We start from the raw sequence: 18,267 nt of genomic DNA, 5'->3' as shown, positions 1-18,267 counted from the left end.
TCCTAGCTTAGAAGTTAAGCTGATAAAACCCTCTCTCTCTCTCTCTCTCTCTCTCTCTCTCTCTCTCTCTCTCTCTCTCTCTCTCTTTTAATGTTACACCTTTCTAGACTTTGGTCCCACTTTAATTTATTCCAATGATTCAAAAAATAAAAAAAGTCCATGTGAGAACGCTATCTGACAAGACTTCAAAATCGACATCTCCTCTGGAGACATACCAAGTAAAATAGGTTTGTTTCTGGTATTAATGTGTTCATTGTGTGTGGCTTCTGGCACCTACAATACTTCTAGCTTCCTTTAATTTACCTTAAAATAGAGCAGGTGTAAAGAGACAAAGATACAGACAAACCACAGCAAGTGACAATGGTCAACTCGGCTTTGTATTTTGGCTTTTTGAGTTTCTGGGAATGTTATAAAATTCAAGGACATACCTATACTAAGAACAGCAGTTCTCAGCCTGTGGGTCATGACCCCCTTGAGGGTCACATATCAGCTATCCTGTGTATCATATGTTTACATTACAATCCATACGGTAGCCGAAATTATAGTTATGAAGTAGCAACAAAGTAATTTTATGGCCGTGGGTCAGCACAACACAAGGAACCGTATTGAAGGGTCTCAGTGTTACCAAGGTTGAGAAACACTGGCTTGGAAGAAACTGAAGCTCCATGTAGCTTTCCTACACTAGCTTCTGTTTGAAGACTTGCTGTGTTTCCAAATCATGCTAGGAATGACCTTTCTTTCCCTCACAAATACTTGATTGCATTTCCCTTCTTGTGAGTGGTTTTACTAGAAACATTGTTAGCCTCCCGACTGCCTAGGCTGTTTTGGTGATGAATTTGTGCTCTGCTTTTCAAAGCCTTTCCTAGCAGCTAACTGAGCTACAGGTGTGGAGACAGGAAGCAGTAACCTCAAAACTCTTTCCCCCACAACTCCTGCTTGACAACACGCAACATGAAGAGTAAGATCAGCGGTAAGAAGACACTTATCTCCAGCCCATTTGCAAAGCTGCGAGAGCCAGATTTCCCACAGATAGTCTGTGAAGCTTGGGGTAAGAAGCAGCTGCTGGGAGGTTGAAAATTGGTTGTGTCTCCAAGGGGATGGGGTGCTTTCAAAAGCAACTTCCTTCCTTCCCATCAGTTCTAAGCAGGTCGATTACTATATTTAGGAAACAGACCAACCTCTGCACAAGTACAGTGGACAACCATCGGGACGTTGTAGCTCCTCACGTCAAAGAACCTTGGCCTTAAAAGGGTGCACACACAGACACATATGCACATGCACATGAGCAGACACACACACACACACACACACACACACACACACACACACACACACACACACACTTTCCAGGTAAGCTAAGTCTTGTATTTACAAAGAATATGAAACATAAAATACAATGTAGGGAACATACAGGCTTAGAATTCATGAGGCTGTAAAAAGATTTCCAAGACTCCAAGGGTAAGGACACATGAGTGACTTTTGAGACCTGAAGTCAAGCCTTCCAACAGATCTTAGTTGACTGTTTTTCCCTTTGCCACACTACATCAAAATTCTGATACAATTTCAGGAATTGGTTCTAGGTACTCTCGTGGCTGGACTTGCTGAAGAAGCCAGTACAAGGAGTTTCAAGAGAAAGTGAGAGAGATTACTATTTATTGTGGGTAAGTTGAATGGAAGGAGGACTAGACCAAAGAAAATTTCATTTTCTGCACCATTTTAGTGGAGGATTATATGAAAAAAAGAAAAAAAAATACTCAGCTGGAAGGAACTTGAAGATTATCTAAAGCCAACCCCTATTTTATAGTGGAGGCTACTGAAAACAAAACCATGACTTATTTTAAAACAAAGTCACACAAATAACTGAAGAGCAAATGTATAGTTTATTTGTGTAGCTATAAAAACTGATACTTTCAATGAATGAATAAAACGAAAAAAAAAAACAAGTTGACTCAGTTAATCCTGTGCTCATATCTAAAACAAGTATGTTTCCAGCAAGTTCTTGTTGGCCTGTGACTTTCCTTTCTGCAGTCTCGGTTACCCGTAGTCAACTACAAAGCCAAAAACATTGCATGGGAAATTTCAGATATAAACAATTCATAAATTTCGAATTTGCATCATTATGAGTAGGATGCTGAAGTCTAATGTTTTTACCTAACTTGTGAACGATCCCTTTAATCAGTGGTTCCGCAATGCATGCGCTACTACAGCCACTACCAGTTAGTCCTGTGATAGCCCCCTATGCCATCAGATCAGCCACTGAGGTATCTGGCTGCTTTTGTTCAAACAATTTGTATTTTACTTAGCCCTGCAAAGTAAGAACAGTGACTCTGGCAAAAAAAAAAATCTCTACTTAAGAAAGAAAGAAAGAAAAAAATCAAATGCTGGGGTACTGAGGAGTAAGGAGTGAACGCCTTCCTAGTTTGCCGCTGCATCTTCACTGCAAAAGTTGCATCCACAGTGTATGATGGGGTCGGTGAAGACAGAAAAGACATCATTTACAGAGTCTTACTGTCTGAGGTTCCAGGGGTCTCCTGAGGGTCTTGGAACAAGTTCTCCATAACGAGGGATAAGTATAAACAGGCTTGGCTCACACTCTGAGAGCCTTCCTAAAAGTCATAGGCGAATCTCAAATGAGACCTACAGACAATATTATAATACAAGCTGTCTCTCATAAAGAATTTATGTTTCACAAGTAGTGGTTATCCGTCGCAGCTCTTCTATGTCAGTTTGGCCCCATGTACAAAAGGATGTCAATCAGTCAGCTCATAAAGTCACTTGTCAGTCCAGCTTTTAATGGGTGAATCCTTAACCAAAAAAATACATTTTTAATCATGTCTAAATTTATAATATTCTATAGATATTCTATATTTAATTTTTTATATCATTAGCACCATAGTGAAAGAAAATGGCCCACTAAAGCCATTTTATATACATACTTAATTAGAAATTGATTTTCCTTCTAGAAATTCTAACGGATTCCATTTATTTCCACCACAACATTTCTATTACATTTGGGGGGGGGGGAATGAAGTCATAGCTTCCTACTTCTGATGCCTTCTTTTGAAAATTCTAATTGAACAGAATTGATACGTTAGTAACATGTTAGGTAGGGACGGGGTGGGGAGGGGGGGCGGAAAGGGGGGTGGGGGGGAGCTTTCTATGTTCGGCCATATTGCACTCCAGTGTCTGTGGTTTAGTTGTGAGGGTACCATTGGTTGCCTTGACAGAACATACCTGTGTCCTGACCATAGATCGGCTTAAGTCACTGCATGTTCCTTCTGAGCACAGTTCCTGTCTGGGACTAGGATATCCTTTGACCTCTAGCCCCTTGAACACTTGCTTCCTTTCCCACTCTATAAGGGAGGGGCCTCTGATGAGCCAATCCAGTGCTTGCTCTGGAACCTGTTAGTCAAAAGAGGGGCTCAGCATCCTACAGCTCAGGTAACTCTAGCTTGCAGCTGAGCTTTATTCAAACATCAAGAAAGGAAGCACAAAGGCCACCAGACTATAATACCTTTCACCACACCCCCTGAGCTACTAAAATGATTTTTTTTTAAAAAAGCCGTTAATGTCCTACGGTGCTTTGGATGATCATAACTCTGAAGTTCATATTTTAAAAAATTAAAAGTGCAAGCTAAAGTCTCAAAATAACTATGTTCGTTTTCTCTCATTTTCCATTGACTCTTTTCTTAAAGTTCTTTTCATTTTTATAAGAAATCATGGTATAAGTAAAGTCTTTTTAATGAATTTGAATGGTGTGATATATAGGCATGTATGTTGTCTCCTTCAGGACTCCAACTGAAAAAATAGATGGCCTGTCCCATCACTGGCACCAGTAGGCAGGCTTGTGTGTAAAAGCTGCACCATTCAAGTTGCCAGAGAGCAGAAGCCAACGGGAAGAGGGAACACCAGTGGTGGGTAGCAGCATAGCTGTGACCACTCTTAGACCTGAAGAGAGGAGTTGCCAGAGCCAGAAGGGCACAGAAGTATAGCAGCAACCACTGTGACAAAGCATGAGTTCTGCCAACAAAAACAAGCTGACCGACCAGCCTTATCCAAGACTGTGTACGTCATAGCTATCAACTATATCAAGCAAAACTTGAATATTGCTCAGCCCAAACAAAAACAAACGCTTATAGGTGATGATGAAAACAGAAATAGAAGCCTGATAAATAGATTTACTAAATACTTTGGACAATTACTGGTCTAACCCATACCCTAAACTCTGATCTATGTTCTTATACGGGCAAACACAACAATGTAGTGGACACTTGTCCTTGTCTCTTTAAGATCTTATTGTCCTCCACGCAACTGTCAGAAAGTAACTCAGAGGTCAAGCAGTTTGGTAGCAAAAAGTTCCCTCTGAGCACTGAGGCATCAAGCCAGAAAAATTATCAGGATAATTAATGTATACACTCTGAAAACATATTTTTGACTAGTCAGAAAATTGCTCTCTGATATTCTGAATGCTTCTGTGACAAAGTCATGGACTCTAATAATGGACTCAAATGCATTTGGCTCTTTGGAGACGGGAAGATGAGGGAAAAACCTGCTGGGTGCACGTTATACTCCAACCCTATGGACAGTGCTTGAACCCTACGGAGACTCATTGGCAGTCGCAAGAAAAAGGCTTTGGTCACAGATGGAATGACCCTGGGAGCTTCTATGCAGAAGAGTCTTTAGCTAGACCATGAGGTCTACAACAGCAAACCCAAATGGGGTAAGATGAAGGGAATGATATTACTGAAAGCGTTTATTAGGAAGTAGCAAGGAATTTTGTTTATTTAAGGAAGAAATGGGTAAGGTGTTTATACCCATTAGGAGGGGCCTTTGATACCAAGAAAAGGCACGTGGATTTTACCAGGAAGAGAAAGGTACAGTAAGAATGGGGCCTCCTGGAGAGAGTTAGCACAGCAGTCAGAAAGGCACTGGTTCACTGAAACGTTAAGGGCGACTCAGAAACCAATGGGAGACTGTGGCCGCAGCACAGCTGTGAGCCGGCAGGGCATGAGCAGAAATGAAAGGGATGAGCAAGCCATCAGTGCTGGACTCACAGACAGTGGCAGGAGTTCCAGTGCCAGCTAAGAGCCAGAACAGAGGCACCACTGGCAACATTAGGTAAGTTAATAAACGAAATCTGTTGGGAGAAAAGAAACAGATGGGTGGTTTTAGAAACGTTAGACTTGCAGGGTGGATAAGGCCTCCTATGGGGAAGACCAGGAAGGAAGCAGAAGGCTAGATAGGGCTACAGTTTAAGGAAGCTGGTCAGAGCCCGAAATGAACTTAGGTCACCAGTGTTGGGGTAAAGGACAATTTTAAAATGTCTAGAAAGCCATTGCCTGCTCCTGCATAATCAATCCAGCCCCACCTCTCAGGGTTACCAATACAGAACTGAAACTCCTAAACACACAAGCTCATTAGCCTGAGGACAGTGTCACCTACCATTCACAGGATAACAATTGTCCTCTCATTTTCTAGAGCTAGAAGGACACCATGACAGAGCAATTTAAGTAAACGGAAGTGGCCTCATACCAAATACCACTGAACCACTCGAAAAAGTCAGATTGTACTATTCTAGGACCCAAAGAGTAGGCAACCTGTATTAACCTTAAACACAAATATTATGACGATAATTCAAATTTCAAATCATAGAAAAAGACAGAGATAAAGGAATTACATTAATATAATGTTTTCAATCACTTTATTGTGTAAACTCACAAATGAGAAGATCACATAATAGATTAAATTAGAGTGGCTAATTTAATCTGTTGTTTTCTAAGTGTGCATTTTCATCTGCTGACCAGATCCTGGGGCTCCTGAACCATCATTATCTGAGCTCTCATTTAAAACAGTTATGTAGAGAGGACAGCACAACATGTATCTTATCTGCTCCACCCTCTGTAAATGTGTGCGTTTGAAGAGTCTGTTCAGGGTTACTGTGGCATACAGACTCTTCTGGGTAGGTGTCAGAGCCTGGATTGGGGAAATAATTACTGTTTTAGACCTGAACTTTACAGTGGAAAATAGGAGTCAGAAAGGCAATATTGCTCCCCAAAACCCTGCAGTCATTTCTAATCACATTAGCATCTAAGATCATAACAGATCTAAGAGATTTCAGAGATAGCTGGCTTATAATTCTCTGCATATATATGTATGTATGTATGCATGTATATGTATATGTATGTGTGTATATGTGTGTGTGTATGTATGTATGTATAAAATATGTTCTCAAACAAAGAAAAACCACAAAGAGATACCAAATTAACATCCCTGACTGGAAACTGGAAGCCTACCCACGATGTTGGTTTGAACTTTGTGGCCCTGTTATCTCAGCCAGGGACTGAGGTCAAGCCAGACACCCTGTACACTTAAAGATTTGTCCTTTCTCTAATTTTCCTGTCTTTTGAGAATACTGCCCTACCTCCCTTTTCTGTCTTCTCCCTCCTCCTTTCTTTCCTAGGAGTATTTCCTCCCCCTCTTGCCCCTCAGAACCACACACATACACCCACAATCACACACACTTGTGTCCAGCTCTTAGCTCCCTTCATGTATCAGAGACGATTGAGTCACTGAATTGCACCACCCATCACACTGTTGCTGTGTAAAAAAACAAAAAACAAAAAAAAAAAAACAAAAAAAACAACAAACAAAAAAACCATGGTAGATGTTTCGGGCGATCTGGGTTTCTGGTTGGCTCGCCTGGTCTACTAATCACCTCTTCTTTGCACTATCTGTCTCGTCCCAGTCAGCTTTCTCTTAACCTTGGGGAGTTTTATCTTCCTTCCCCTGAGTTCTGTCTAAACTCAGAAGTCTGGCTGGTCTCCCTCGCCAGCGGGACACATTTCTCTTCCCTTCTCTAGGCCCTTCTGGAAGGCTCTTTCCCTTAGCTCTCTCTCCTCCTCCCTCTGAAGTCTGTGCTCGCCCAAGCAGAGGAGCTCCCCAGACTCTAGTCAACTCACTTTTCCTGCTCCTTTTGGGCACCCCGCCATTCCCCTGCCTTCCTCCGGCTTCATTCCACAGATCAGCTTTCCTAAGTGTTTTCTTAACTCACTTCAACTGCTTCAAGAAACCTCGAAAATCCAGCTTCAACGAGTTTGTTTGTTTGTTTGTTTGTTTGTTGTTTCAGTATTCAGGCCTTTGTTTTAACCTGGTCGTCTCCTATCTCCATAGACTTCCAGGTCTGACTTCCAAGAACATGGAGCCACATTCCTGATTTTGTTTCCTTAGTGATTTCCTTCTTTCTCGGGCAACATAACCTTGGTAAGAACGTGAAGCCTAATGCAACACACTGGAATTTTACATATTTCCTAGCTGTGTGATGGTAAGCTAGTTGTACCTGCTCGGTATTTCCATTTTTCCATCTATCAGTTGATATAATTATGATAATTTCTTCATACGACGTAAGGGGGGCGTGAATGCCTTAAACAATGGAAAACCAAGTAGAAAAATGTCTACAACAGAAGTGCAAACTAAGTGTTAAGATGACCATTTTCATCAATAACATCAGCCTTTAAATTCCTACTCTTCATAAAGACTTATCATCCTACAATAATTTGATGGGGGGGGAGAGGTTGAGGCAAGGTGTCACACTGTAGCTAAGCTTGCCTAAAATTTTCTGTGTAACTCAGACTATCCCAAAGCTCACAGCAATCCTCCTGCCTCCGACTACTGAGGGCTTGGGACTGCAGGCATGAACTGCCACTCCCAGCTCCTCCATTACTTTTGACAGTGTTTGCTTCATGCTTCCCCATCTTTGCTACTTGCATGCTCATTTCCCTTTTCAGCAAGTATTTGATCAATTCCTACATGCTTCCTGTAGCATGCCCCAAAAAAATAAGCTTACATGGGTGAATGCGATGAGAGCCTGGTCCCAAGGAGCTAATAGTCTGGTATGCAAACCAGATGCTATCAATTCACAACAACAGTTTGGGGAACTCTGAAAAGAGTCCCTTGTTTTGCTATTTGGGAGTCACAAAGAAGACCTTCAAGTGATAGGTAGAGAGGGTACCCCAGACTATAGGACATGCAAAGCCATTAAAGCATCATGGGGCACCATGAGGTAAGGTAGGGGAATGGCCAGCTGTCATCATGTAGCTGTTTCTAGGTGTTGCCTCCTATTACACAGTTCCCCAACTGAACTGCTGAGTCTGTGAAAACATGAGAACCCAACTAATGACGCAAGTCGGTCCTGTTTGCTGTGCCCTTGTACTTCTTGCCCTTTTCCTCTTGTCTCCTCAACTCTGTGAAGAATTAAAATATGAAAAGTCTAATAACTGTTTATTAAAGTGAGCTACGTTCTCATAGGACAACCTCTTACAATAAAGGCAGTCACTTCCCCTAAGGAGACGAATCCTCCACCAAAAAACTAGTGTGAAAAACCGTAGACCTAGGACAGCACAGATGGAAGACAGTAGACCCGGAACAGCAGGGATGGAAAGAAGGGACCCAAGGCAAGCACAGCCTCAGTAAGGTCACGTGGGTGGGGGCCAGTGTGAGGCAGGGGAGGATGTTGGTGTCGAGAGCCTTTTATTAGGGCACAAAAGAAACTAGCTCGGATAAATTAGGATGGGACCAGCCCAAAGGCATCCAACAATGCCAAGAAACCCGACAACAACGTAATCTTTCAACATCTTCAAATGGCCATCAACACAGCTTTCTTCTCTGCAAGTTGAGAAAAAAAATACCTGTTTCGGGTGAAAGTGGGAGGGAGGGATAGCAAATGAGATGTAATATGAATGATTTTATTTTTCAATTAAAAAACTCTAAACATCTTTGGCTCCACAATAATAAATTAGTGTGGATAGAATGCTAGTCATAATTAACCTAAGACCAAAAGAACAAAAAAATGCATAAGAATTTTACAATTCTCACTTTTACTTTATCACATCCTAAAGTGTGTGTTTTTAATCTGTCTAAACTAAAAACCATATTAGTAGCTTGCACATAGAAGACACTCAATAAATACCTGTTAAAGGGTGTCTGAATGAGGGCTTCCCTCTCCAAAGCATACGGAAGGCCTTTAAAGAACAGCACCTTACTAGTACCCTGTTTTGGGGTCCCAAGAGTGTCCCAGTAGAAGAAAGCACTCTCTTGGTAGATGCCCTTTCATGCCTACACGCTGACCATAGAATCTGCTTCAGGTAGATCCCTGCTGACCTCAAATTATGTATTAGTAGCACCCAATAGCAAAGACCGTCCCTAGGTCCCCGACAAGCTGCAAACGCCTCTAAGTGATGTTCTAGCCCTTCCTCCTAAGCAATGAAAACCACAACCTTCTACTCGATCACTGATTTAAAAGTTACAATTTTGAGTCTGGGGAGATAGATATCTCAGGAAAGTATTTGCCTTGCAAGCATGAGGACCCAAGTTCAATGACCAGAACTCATTCAAAGGGTAGGTGTTGTAACCCAAGTGCCAGGGGGTCAGAGACAGGCAAACCGTAGTGCTTACTGGCCTGCCAATGAGGCCTGCTTGGTAAGTTCTGGGTTAGTGAGACCCCCCCTCCACCCCCCGTGTCCAAAAACAAAACCAAAAGCAAATGGTGGTCAGCACCTGAGAAACGGAATCTGACACTGCCCTCTGGCTTCCACGCACATGCACGTGTACACCTGTCAGAACACAAACACATCCATACAACAAAACCCAAAAATCAAAGGTAAAAATTCAAACACCCACCCAAGGTCTCCATCAAAGAACTTATATTGTTGTGAGAATGAGGGACGTGTCAATAATTCAGATGTCTAAATGGATTAGGGGGTGATGAAGAGACCTAGCCATCGCGAGTATACATTATATGGTGGAGCATACGACAGCAAAGTGATTCAGAAGCTGTGGAGAGGGTTTCACGATTAGATCAGAGACTAACGTGAACTGTAAGAGGTTCTGAATGATGCCATTAACCTGGTTACCTTGTTAACCAGCATCCGCAAGATAATGAAGATGGTGACAAAGAGATGACGGTAATCATGATGTGCAGATAAAAGAGCTCAAAGCTAAGCAAAAAAAAAAAATCTCCACCACCCTGGGGTGTCTCTTACTCATGAAGAGCACAAATACAATATGTATCATAATACAAAGACAAAACTACGGTACCAATGACATTAATACTGAATCACTGAGACCAAAGAGAACACTCCCCCCAAGAAACCAGGGACTTCTTGATTCCACCCAGCAAACCTCTCTTCCTGAGTTCAGGGTCACCAAACTGAGAGCTATAGAGTGAAACCCTACTTTGAGAACCCCTTTTCCCCTTGACACCTGAGTGGCCTCCCCTCTCCCCACCACCAGCTTCAGGGACTGATCACCACTCAGGAAGTCTCCTGCTAAAAGCTCTGGGTATGTCAAGCTTTTGCTGTTTTGGTCCTCAGTTTTGGTTAACTGGATGATTCCCGGGGAGGGGATGGCGCCAAGTCCTATAACCCAGTCACTGACCAGAGAGTCCAGAGAAAGCCTCTCTCATGACTTTGAAAGCCCGGAGACCTCCCTCCTCCAGTGAGTCACAAAACCACCCAGGTGTCATTTCTCCCCAAGTTTGACTAAATCTCAACAGGAAAGTTCCAACCTCCGTGAACAAATTTCTTAAGAGGAAAAAGGCAAACTGTAATTTGACTGAGATGAAGTGAGAGAAGGGCTTATCCCTGGCAAGCGCCTGCTGTGACGTAATCGCGCTCTCCAGGAGTTGCGTGCCTTCTAAGCTCTAGACAAGGGAACCCCGTGTCCCCACCAGTGTCTGTGCTAGTGAGCGAAAAGAACAATGGCTTAAGGTGATAAAGTACAACACCCTTCTGGGATGTTGGTGGCGTAATTTTTTTCTTCACTTTGTAAAGGTCAGCACACTGCACACAAGAAATACTCGAAGGAAGATATCCACACAAGACAAATGTCAAATGGTAATGACGGAGAATTTCTTGTGAAAATAGAGGGAAGTGGGCATTTAAAAGAGAGAGAGAGAGAGTCCACTCTAAAAAAGGGAAGCAACGACAGCCCTTCCCCCACAGCAAAAGTCTGCACACGTGCCCTTCACAGTTACAATCACAGAGTCGTTTCTTCTGTCTGTGGTGATGATTCATTCCATTTCTTGGAATTGATAAATCAGTATAAATTTTAACAGTCCTTCCTATTAAAGTCTTTGCTAGATGAGTTGCCTTTAAATAGGGGGAGGGGAGGGGCTTTAAAAGATAGTGTATTAATTAAGAGCACAGTGGTGAACCAAATTCTTAGCAAATTCCATATTTTTGGAAGAAGCTATCCAATTTCCTTCAAATGACAAAGCACCTGGTCAGTTTTTAAGTCAGAAAAGCTGGCTAGAGCACAGTAGGAGCTGTGTAAATACAGCAGTCTGCTGATTACATTGCGTTCTTCAAGGCTCATCTTTTTTTTTTTTTTTTAAATCTCCCTTTCCCAAGGCCAGCCTCAGAGCAACACTTAACCGTGAAAAGTCAATTATTTCTTTCTGTGCATCTACCACAGAGGAAACCGTTTGCCAAAGACTGAGCAAAGATAAAGTTCTTAATTACTTTGCTTCATAGATTTGGCTTGTTATTAAATGCCAATCACTTTCTGTGTCTCTCTATGGAAAAGGAGTTCTAAGGGGGATGTAGCCTTATTACACAGGCATTTGCGTGCAAACTGGCAACTTGGACATACTTTATCTGCTACGATTTGGAGAGAAGTGAAAGGAATGATCTCACAGAGAAGTAAACAGATGTTTCCTGATGTTAGTCTCCATACTGCACGGTCAGCTCAGTGTTGGCTAGAAAACATACATGACTGATGGATGATATACATTACTGATGCACTCCCACCGTCAACCACAAATGAGATTTACTCTCAGGAACCTGCAGCTATGAGCCAGACTCAAAGTTCAAAGCCCAACAAAATCCTGTCTTTTCAGATCTTTGTAGCACAACTGTCCAGTATGCATACGCAACAAGGAACTCTAGCAGAGGACGTATCCTAGGTATGGCTTTCTAGCTCTTCACAGATCCTACGTCTTTAATTGAGCCATGAAGACCTCTCTGCTGCACCACCCAAAACGCAAGAATCGGGTTAGACTTAACCACCATCAAGTACGTATGTTAATCTATGCAGTGAGCCAGCGAGTCAAAAGTATTACATTAAAGAAAATAAAGACTTACACAGACACACACACACACATGCATGCACACTTTAATGAAGATATTGGTTACTTATACTTCTAAGAAGATCAAGGACAACTGCTTTCTTTTATTTTTAAGAAAGCATCTCAGGTAGCCAAGGTTAGCCTCATACTTGTTGTGTAGCCAAGGATGACCTTGACCATTCTGATCTTCCTGCTTCCACTGTATTGCAGGAATGTGCTACCATGCCTGGTTTGTGCTGGGCTGGCATCAAACTCAGGCTTTGGTGTGTGATAGACAAGATCTCTGGCAGCTGTGTTACATCCCCAGCCCAAGACAATGCCACTTGACCAGGGAAGTTCCTCATGTACCATGTCTTTGTGGGAGGCAGTGAACATGGAGAGAGAAACAGAACGCACACAAAAGGCTTTGCACCATTTTGCAGGGGTCACATCTGCTTGCGTGTTGTAATGGTCTTCTTTTTCCTTTGTCTTCCTTCTCTTAAGCTTCCTCACTGGAAGAGGCACCTCGAAAACGTACTCTCTACCTCCAACCCTTCTACCTCATTAATGGCCACTTGGCACCAAATCCTAAGAGTCGCTAGGAAAAATGAATTGGTGTCTATGAAGTCAAGTGTGTCTTAAGGTAAATAAAACCAACGGTCTGCCCGTGTGGACTTCCCAACTTCTCTTTTAGCTCTGCCTCTAACTAGAGGTTCTAAAGGAGGAAAATCACAAGACTTTAAGTCCAATCCAAATAGTTTCTGAAGAAAATAAATGACTTATGGCCAGATGGTTGCCCACAGAGGGCATCAGAAAAGCATGTGTACACAACTGCCAATGTTGGGTAACTTTCAATCAGGATAAGATATGACTGTCTAATAAATTAAGGTGTCATAACCATTCCTGTAAAAGAAACTCCAGATCCCTTCAACACAATGTGCAGAAACCTTTTCAAAATAAGTTTTAAAGGTTCCTTAGCTCTAAACGTGCGTTGCCGGATCCTGGGGCATAACTTACCACCCAGCCAGGTCCTGCATTCCGGCGGCACTTTTTAAATAAATATATACAATCCATGGTCACCAGCACATCGAACAGCAAGAGTAAGAGGGCATCTGTGGGTGACTGTTTTGTGTTTCTACAAATTAGGAAATGAAACTCCTTGGCGTGAGCATTCATGGGATTTAGGAGTAACACCTCTCAACAATGCAGCCTGCAATGCCAAAATAAATGAGAAGAAAAATGAAAACCCTGGCTTCATGCTGCATCTTTCTGAGTGAAATGTCATTATCTGAGTACATCCATGAACTGCTTCCATCCAGTTTTCAAACAGTGATACCCTTTTTCTATTCCAGCAGCTAATATAGCGATCTTTCTCTCTTAGAAACTATGGTTTAATGGAGATAATTTAACACTGAATTTATATGAGTCAGTAAAAAATACAAATCATGGTAGCTGGAAGAGCATTACGGTCAAGTGCAAAGACTCTTGAGTCAGACTAAGGTAGTTTGACATCTGCAGCTAACAGTCAGGACCTGCATGCTCTGGGGAAATTACTGACCACTCTCCTCAAGAGGTATCCTCCATCTGCTGGTCTCTTCAGCTGAAAAGGGGGTTTAAGACAATAAACACCTAGTTGTGAGAACCGAATGCTGTTCATAGTGAGAGCTTTCTAACTGACAGACATATAGCTTCCTTGCCACTGTTATTGGGAGTTCGAAGGCTTTTAATCTAAACAAACATATTTTAAGCAACAGCAACAGGAAGCTTACTAGTATCGATACATGCTTCTGTGCCCATTGCCGGATTCTTTTTGGCACTCACTAAATTCAGATAGACATAGTACTTCAATGAACACCATGCCTACCGGCCAAGCATTGAGCGACCTAAGACTTTCGCATTGAGGCGATATCTATTAAGGCGATATAAATTTACAGAGATTTAAGTAATTTAAACACTCACCAAGACTCCACTAGGAAGAATTGAATCTGAGATGTGAGGCCAGGCAAGCTAATCCAAAGCCTTCAGAACTTACTTACTTACCTACTTATCACAGTTTTCTAGGATTTAAACATTAAAATCCTGAATATAAGATAAAAGGTTTTGGGACCTTATCAACTAGTAGTTAAATAAAATGTTATTTCTTCCCAAAAGACTTTTATTAAAGCACTGTATACTGTATTAGGAGAATCCATTTCTAAATAGTAGTTTGTCATGTTAGAGCAAAATGTTCAATGTGTTCAAAGTTCATAGGTCACTACAGTTTTAAAAATAAGCCACACTGATCACAAGAACACAAATAGAAACCTTAGGGAAGCAATGAAATCAAGGTTGTTTACCTGCTAATTGAACGGAAGAGACGAAGTTGAGAGCCAAGAACAGCAGCCTGAGCGCCATTGTCCTAATGAGGGTCAGATCTGCCCTTCCTCAAGCCAGGCCGGGTATGATGTGAACTGAAGTCGCACCTGCCGAGGCCTATGAACCTCTGCCACCCAGGGCCACTTTACAGGGCACGTGATCAAGGGACTTTAACCACAAGGCTTCGTGACTTTCACACAGGATATTACATTGTTTTTGATGACTAGACTTTTACTTCTTTTAGCAACACTTCTTTCTTCTCCTTCACTGAGAAGAGTGTCAGTCACCAGATAATATGTGTGCTCAGGGGAGTTATTCACTGATCAGTATCAGTGCTGTGAAAGGTGGGCTGGTTAGGGTCCAGCAATGACGAGAGCAGACAAATAAGGCATTCTAAAGAAGAGAGAAAAACCTCACAGGGAGTAACAGACTGTCCAAAACACAAGGGTGTATGGAGAGTTGGGAGATTTCTACATAAATGTTATAAAAATGGATGTTTTTAATAGTCTTAAAGTGATCTTAAGGAATGTATGTATAACTCTCTTCTCCGAACTCTGCAGAATGCTTTCAAGCACCCGGTTGGCAAGGGCACAGGCATCTGAGTGTCTGCAGGACTTTCCAATGCAAAGAGGAAGTCATAAAAACACCATATTTTCTTAGGGAAATGGGAAGGCAACCAAAAGCCCCTTGCTACCTCATGTTCTTTATGTCCCTCAAAGAACCAATCAAAGAGCAGAGCATTGGAAGGTGTTCTCCACACCTCTCCCCAGTTCCTGGGCCTTCTGGAGAGAGCGCTAGACCACCAGCATGGCCAACTCCAGATTGCTTGTCTGGAGCCTGCCTTGACCTCCAAGGTCAGCATCTAAATGCATGAGCTTTCCCAATAGTCTGGCTTTAATCTAAGCCATAGTCACCCTACTTTGCGATTGTGTGTATCTCACATTCGCTAGCTTTTTCAAAACATTCTTGGTAATTCTTTCTTTCTCTCCTGATAACCTTGGCTTCGTGTAACCAGTCTCATTTGTGATTTTGTGTATGTTTTTAAAGAGAAATTTGTATTTTTTGTTATTCTATGAAAGTATGAGCTATGTTGCATATAGAAAATTTAGAAAACAAAATATAAGTGTCAAATCAAGGTTTGCATATACTCTTACCCAGTTGTAAAACTACTTAATATTTGAGCCATTATTTTCCATGCAGTTTCGTTTATAGTTTTCAACAAGGTTATATGTTATCATTTGTCAATCTCAAATGGATCTTTATGTAATATAAGTACTTTTATTAAGTTTTAGCTGGAACATAAAACTTAAACACTAAACATATTAATGGAGTACCGCATGATGTTTTGATACAAGCATACAAATTTAAATGTTTAAATCAGGTTAAGCATTGTCTTTTCAAGCCTCTCTCTCTCTCTCTCTCTCTCTCTCTCTCTCTCTCTCTCTCTCTCTGTGTGTGTGTGTGTGTGTGTGTGTGTGTGTGTGTGTGTGTGTGTGTATGTGTGTGTGTGTGTAAAATGTACTGAAAAGTTGAAGCTAGAAAAAAAGAGTTTAACTATTTTGATCATAAAAAAAGTGATGAACGGAGCTGGAAGGTGGCTTAATTTGTAAAGTGCTGGAACGTAAGCATGAGGGCCTGAATTCAAATCTCTAGATCCCATGTAAAATCCAATACGGCACTTGTCTGTACACTCGTGTTGTGTGGCAGGGAAGGGGCGGAGATAGGTGGCTCCCTGAAGCTTGCTCCATAACCAGTCTACAAAGTCAGTGAATCCAGGCTCAGTGAGTGGACTCTGTCTCAAACAAATACGGTGGAGAGTGACTTTAGAAAACATACATTCACTCTACTCTGTAGTAGCACATCGAAGTGTCTTGCTTTTACCTAACTGTGGCTTAGTACCCATTGACCAACTTTCCCCTCCTCTTCCCTCCCCGAACTTTGGTAGCCACTGTTCTACTTTTCAACTACTGTTAAACAGGCTTTCCATGTGTATCCCAAGCTGGCCTCAAACTTGTAATCCTGTTGACACAGCTCTTGAATGCTAGCGTTATAGATATGCACCACGACGCCTGGTTTCACTCTCTAGTTCTAGGCAACCAATGTTTTTTATCCACAGTTGGATGAAATGATGTAGTGCTTGTCTTTCTGTGGCCGACTTCTCTCTCAATGGCAGCCTACAGAATGGGAAAAGATTTTCACCAACTCCACATCTGATAGAGGGCTAATCTCCAAAATATATAAAGAACTCAAGAAACTAGACAGCAACCAACTAAATAATCCAGTTTTAAAATGAGGTACAGATCTAAGCAAAGAATTCTCAACAGAAAAATCTCAAATGGCAGAGAAATACTTAAAGAAATTTTCAACATAATTAGCCATCAGAGAAATACAAATCAAAACAGCTTTGAGATTCCATATTATACCTGTCAGAGTGTCTAAGACCAAAAACTCAAGTGACAGCTCATGCTGGTGAGGATGTGGAGAAAGGGAACACTCCTCTATTGCTGGCGGGAGTGAAAACTTATAAAACCACTTTGAAAATCAATATGGTGGTTTTTCAGAAAATTGGCGTTCTATCTACCTCAAGACTCAGCCATCCCATTCCTGGGCATATACCCAAAAGATGCCTCATCATACGACAAGGACATTTGCTCAACTATGTTCATAGCAGTTTTATTCATAAGAACCAGAAAGTGGAAATAACCCAGATGTCCTTCCACCAAAGAATGGATTTTTTTAAAACGTGGCACATTTACACAATGAAGTACTACTAAGCTAATAAAAAAAATGACATCATGAAATTCGCTGGCAAATCGATAAAACTAGAAAGAAAATCATCCTGAGTGAGGTAACCCAAACCCAGAAAGACAAATATGTTGTGTACTCACATATGAGTGGACATTAGCTGTAAAGGATAATCATGCTACAATCCACAGACCCAGGAAGGCTAAGTAACAAGAAGGGCTCAAGCAGGAGACACAGGGATCTTCCTGGGAAGGGAAAAATAGAATAGATTTCTAGGGTGGACTGGGGTAGATGGGGATGGGAACAGGAAGGAGGGGATGGAGGGAGGGAGTCCTGGAAGAAACGACTACAATTGGGCATTTCTGTAGCAAGGTAGAAACCCAGGGCAACGGAATCTATGAGGGTGACACTAACAAAGACGCCTAGTAATGGGGAATTTGGAGGCTGCAGCCATCCTGTAACCAAGCAAGGTGTCAAGTATAAAGACTGGGACAACAAAGCCTCTGAGCTTCAGTTTGTCATGCCTGTATGATATGCTGGGGCCAGAGACCAGCATGACTGCCATTAGAGAGAGCAAAAAAACTTCATCCAGCAACTGATGGGAACGGATGCAGATTCCCACAGCCGAATATTAGGCAGAGCTCAGGGAGTCCTACAGAGGAGGAGGAGGAGGAGGAAGAGGAGGAGGAGGAGGAGGAAGAGGAGGAGGAGGAGGAAAGATCAGAGGAGTCAGAGGGCTCAAGGACACCACAAGAACATGGCCCATAAATCAACTGACCAGGACTCAAATGGGCTCGTGGAGATCAGGGATCCTGTATGGTCTGACCTAGGTCCTCTGCATCTATGCTATGGTTGTGTAGCTTGGTGTTCCTGTGAGATTCCTAACAGTGGGAGTGGGAGTTGTCTCTGACTCTGTTGCCTGCCTTTGGGACCCTTTTGCTCCTACTACATAGCCTCATCAATACGTGCCTGGTCTTATTACAGCTTGTTATGCCATATTTGGTTGGTGTCCCTGGAAGGCCTGCTCTTTTATGAAGTGAGGTGAAGTGGTGGGTGGATCAGGGAGA

The 18,267-nt window shown here is 42.1% G+C and overlaps 1 protein-coding gene across 3 annotated transcripts in view; it reads right to left on the bottom strand.

The window, feature by feature from the left end:
* CD28 (CD28 molecule) overlaps positions 1–18,267 on the bottom strand; it is a 43,419-nt gene that overhangs the window by 14,966 nt on the left and 10,186 nt on the right. The window contains exon 1 of one of the 3 annotated variants that reach the window (XM_084779126.1): positions 14,437–14,579. The exons of 1 other annotated variant lie outside the window; for it this stretch is intronic. In XM_084779126.1, coding sequence (XP_084635252.1) covers positions 14,437–14,494 — 58 coding nt within the window. In that variant the 5' untranslated portion in view covers positions 14,495–14,579. Of the gene's footprint in view, positions 1–14,140; positions 14,196–14,436; positions 14,580–18,267 lie in introns of those variants that run through there. One more of the 3 variants, XM_084779128.1, reaches the window with a different exon arrangement.

The sequence above is a fragment of the Acomys minous genome, assembly GCF_964271855.1.
Source record: "Acomys minous genome assembly, chromosome: 4".
NCBI classification, from domain to species: Eukaryota; Metazoa; Chordata; class Mammalia; order Rodentia; family Muridae; genus Acomys; species Acomys minous.
The sequence above is the reverse complement of the archived record's forward strand: the minus strand, read 5'-3'. Positions and strand labels throughout refer to the sequence as shown.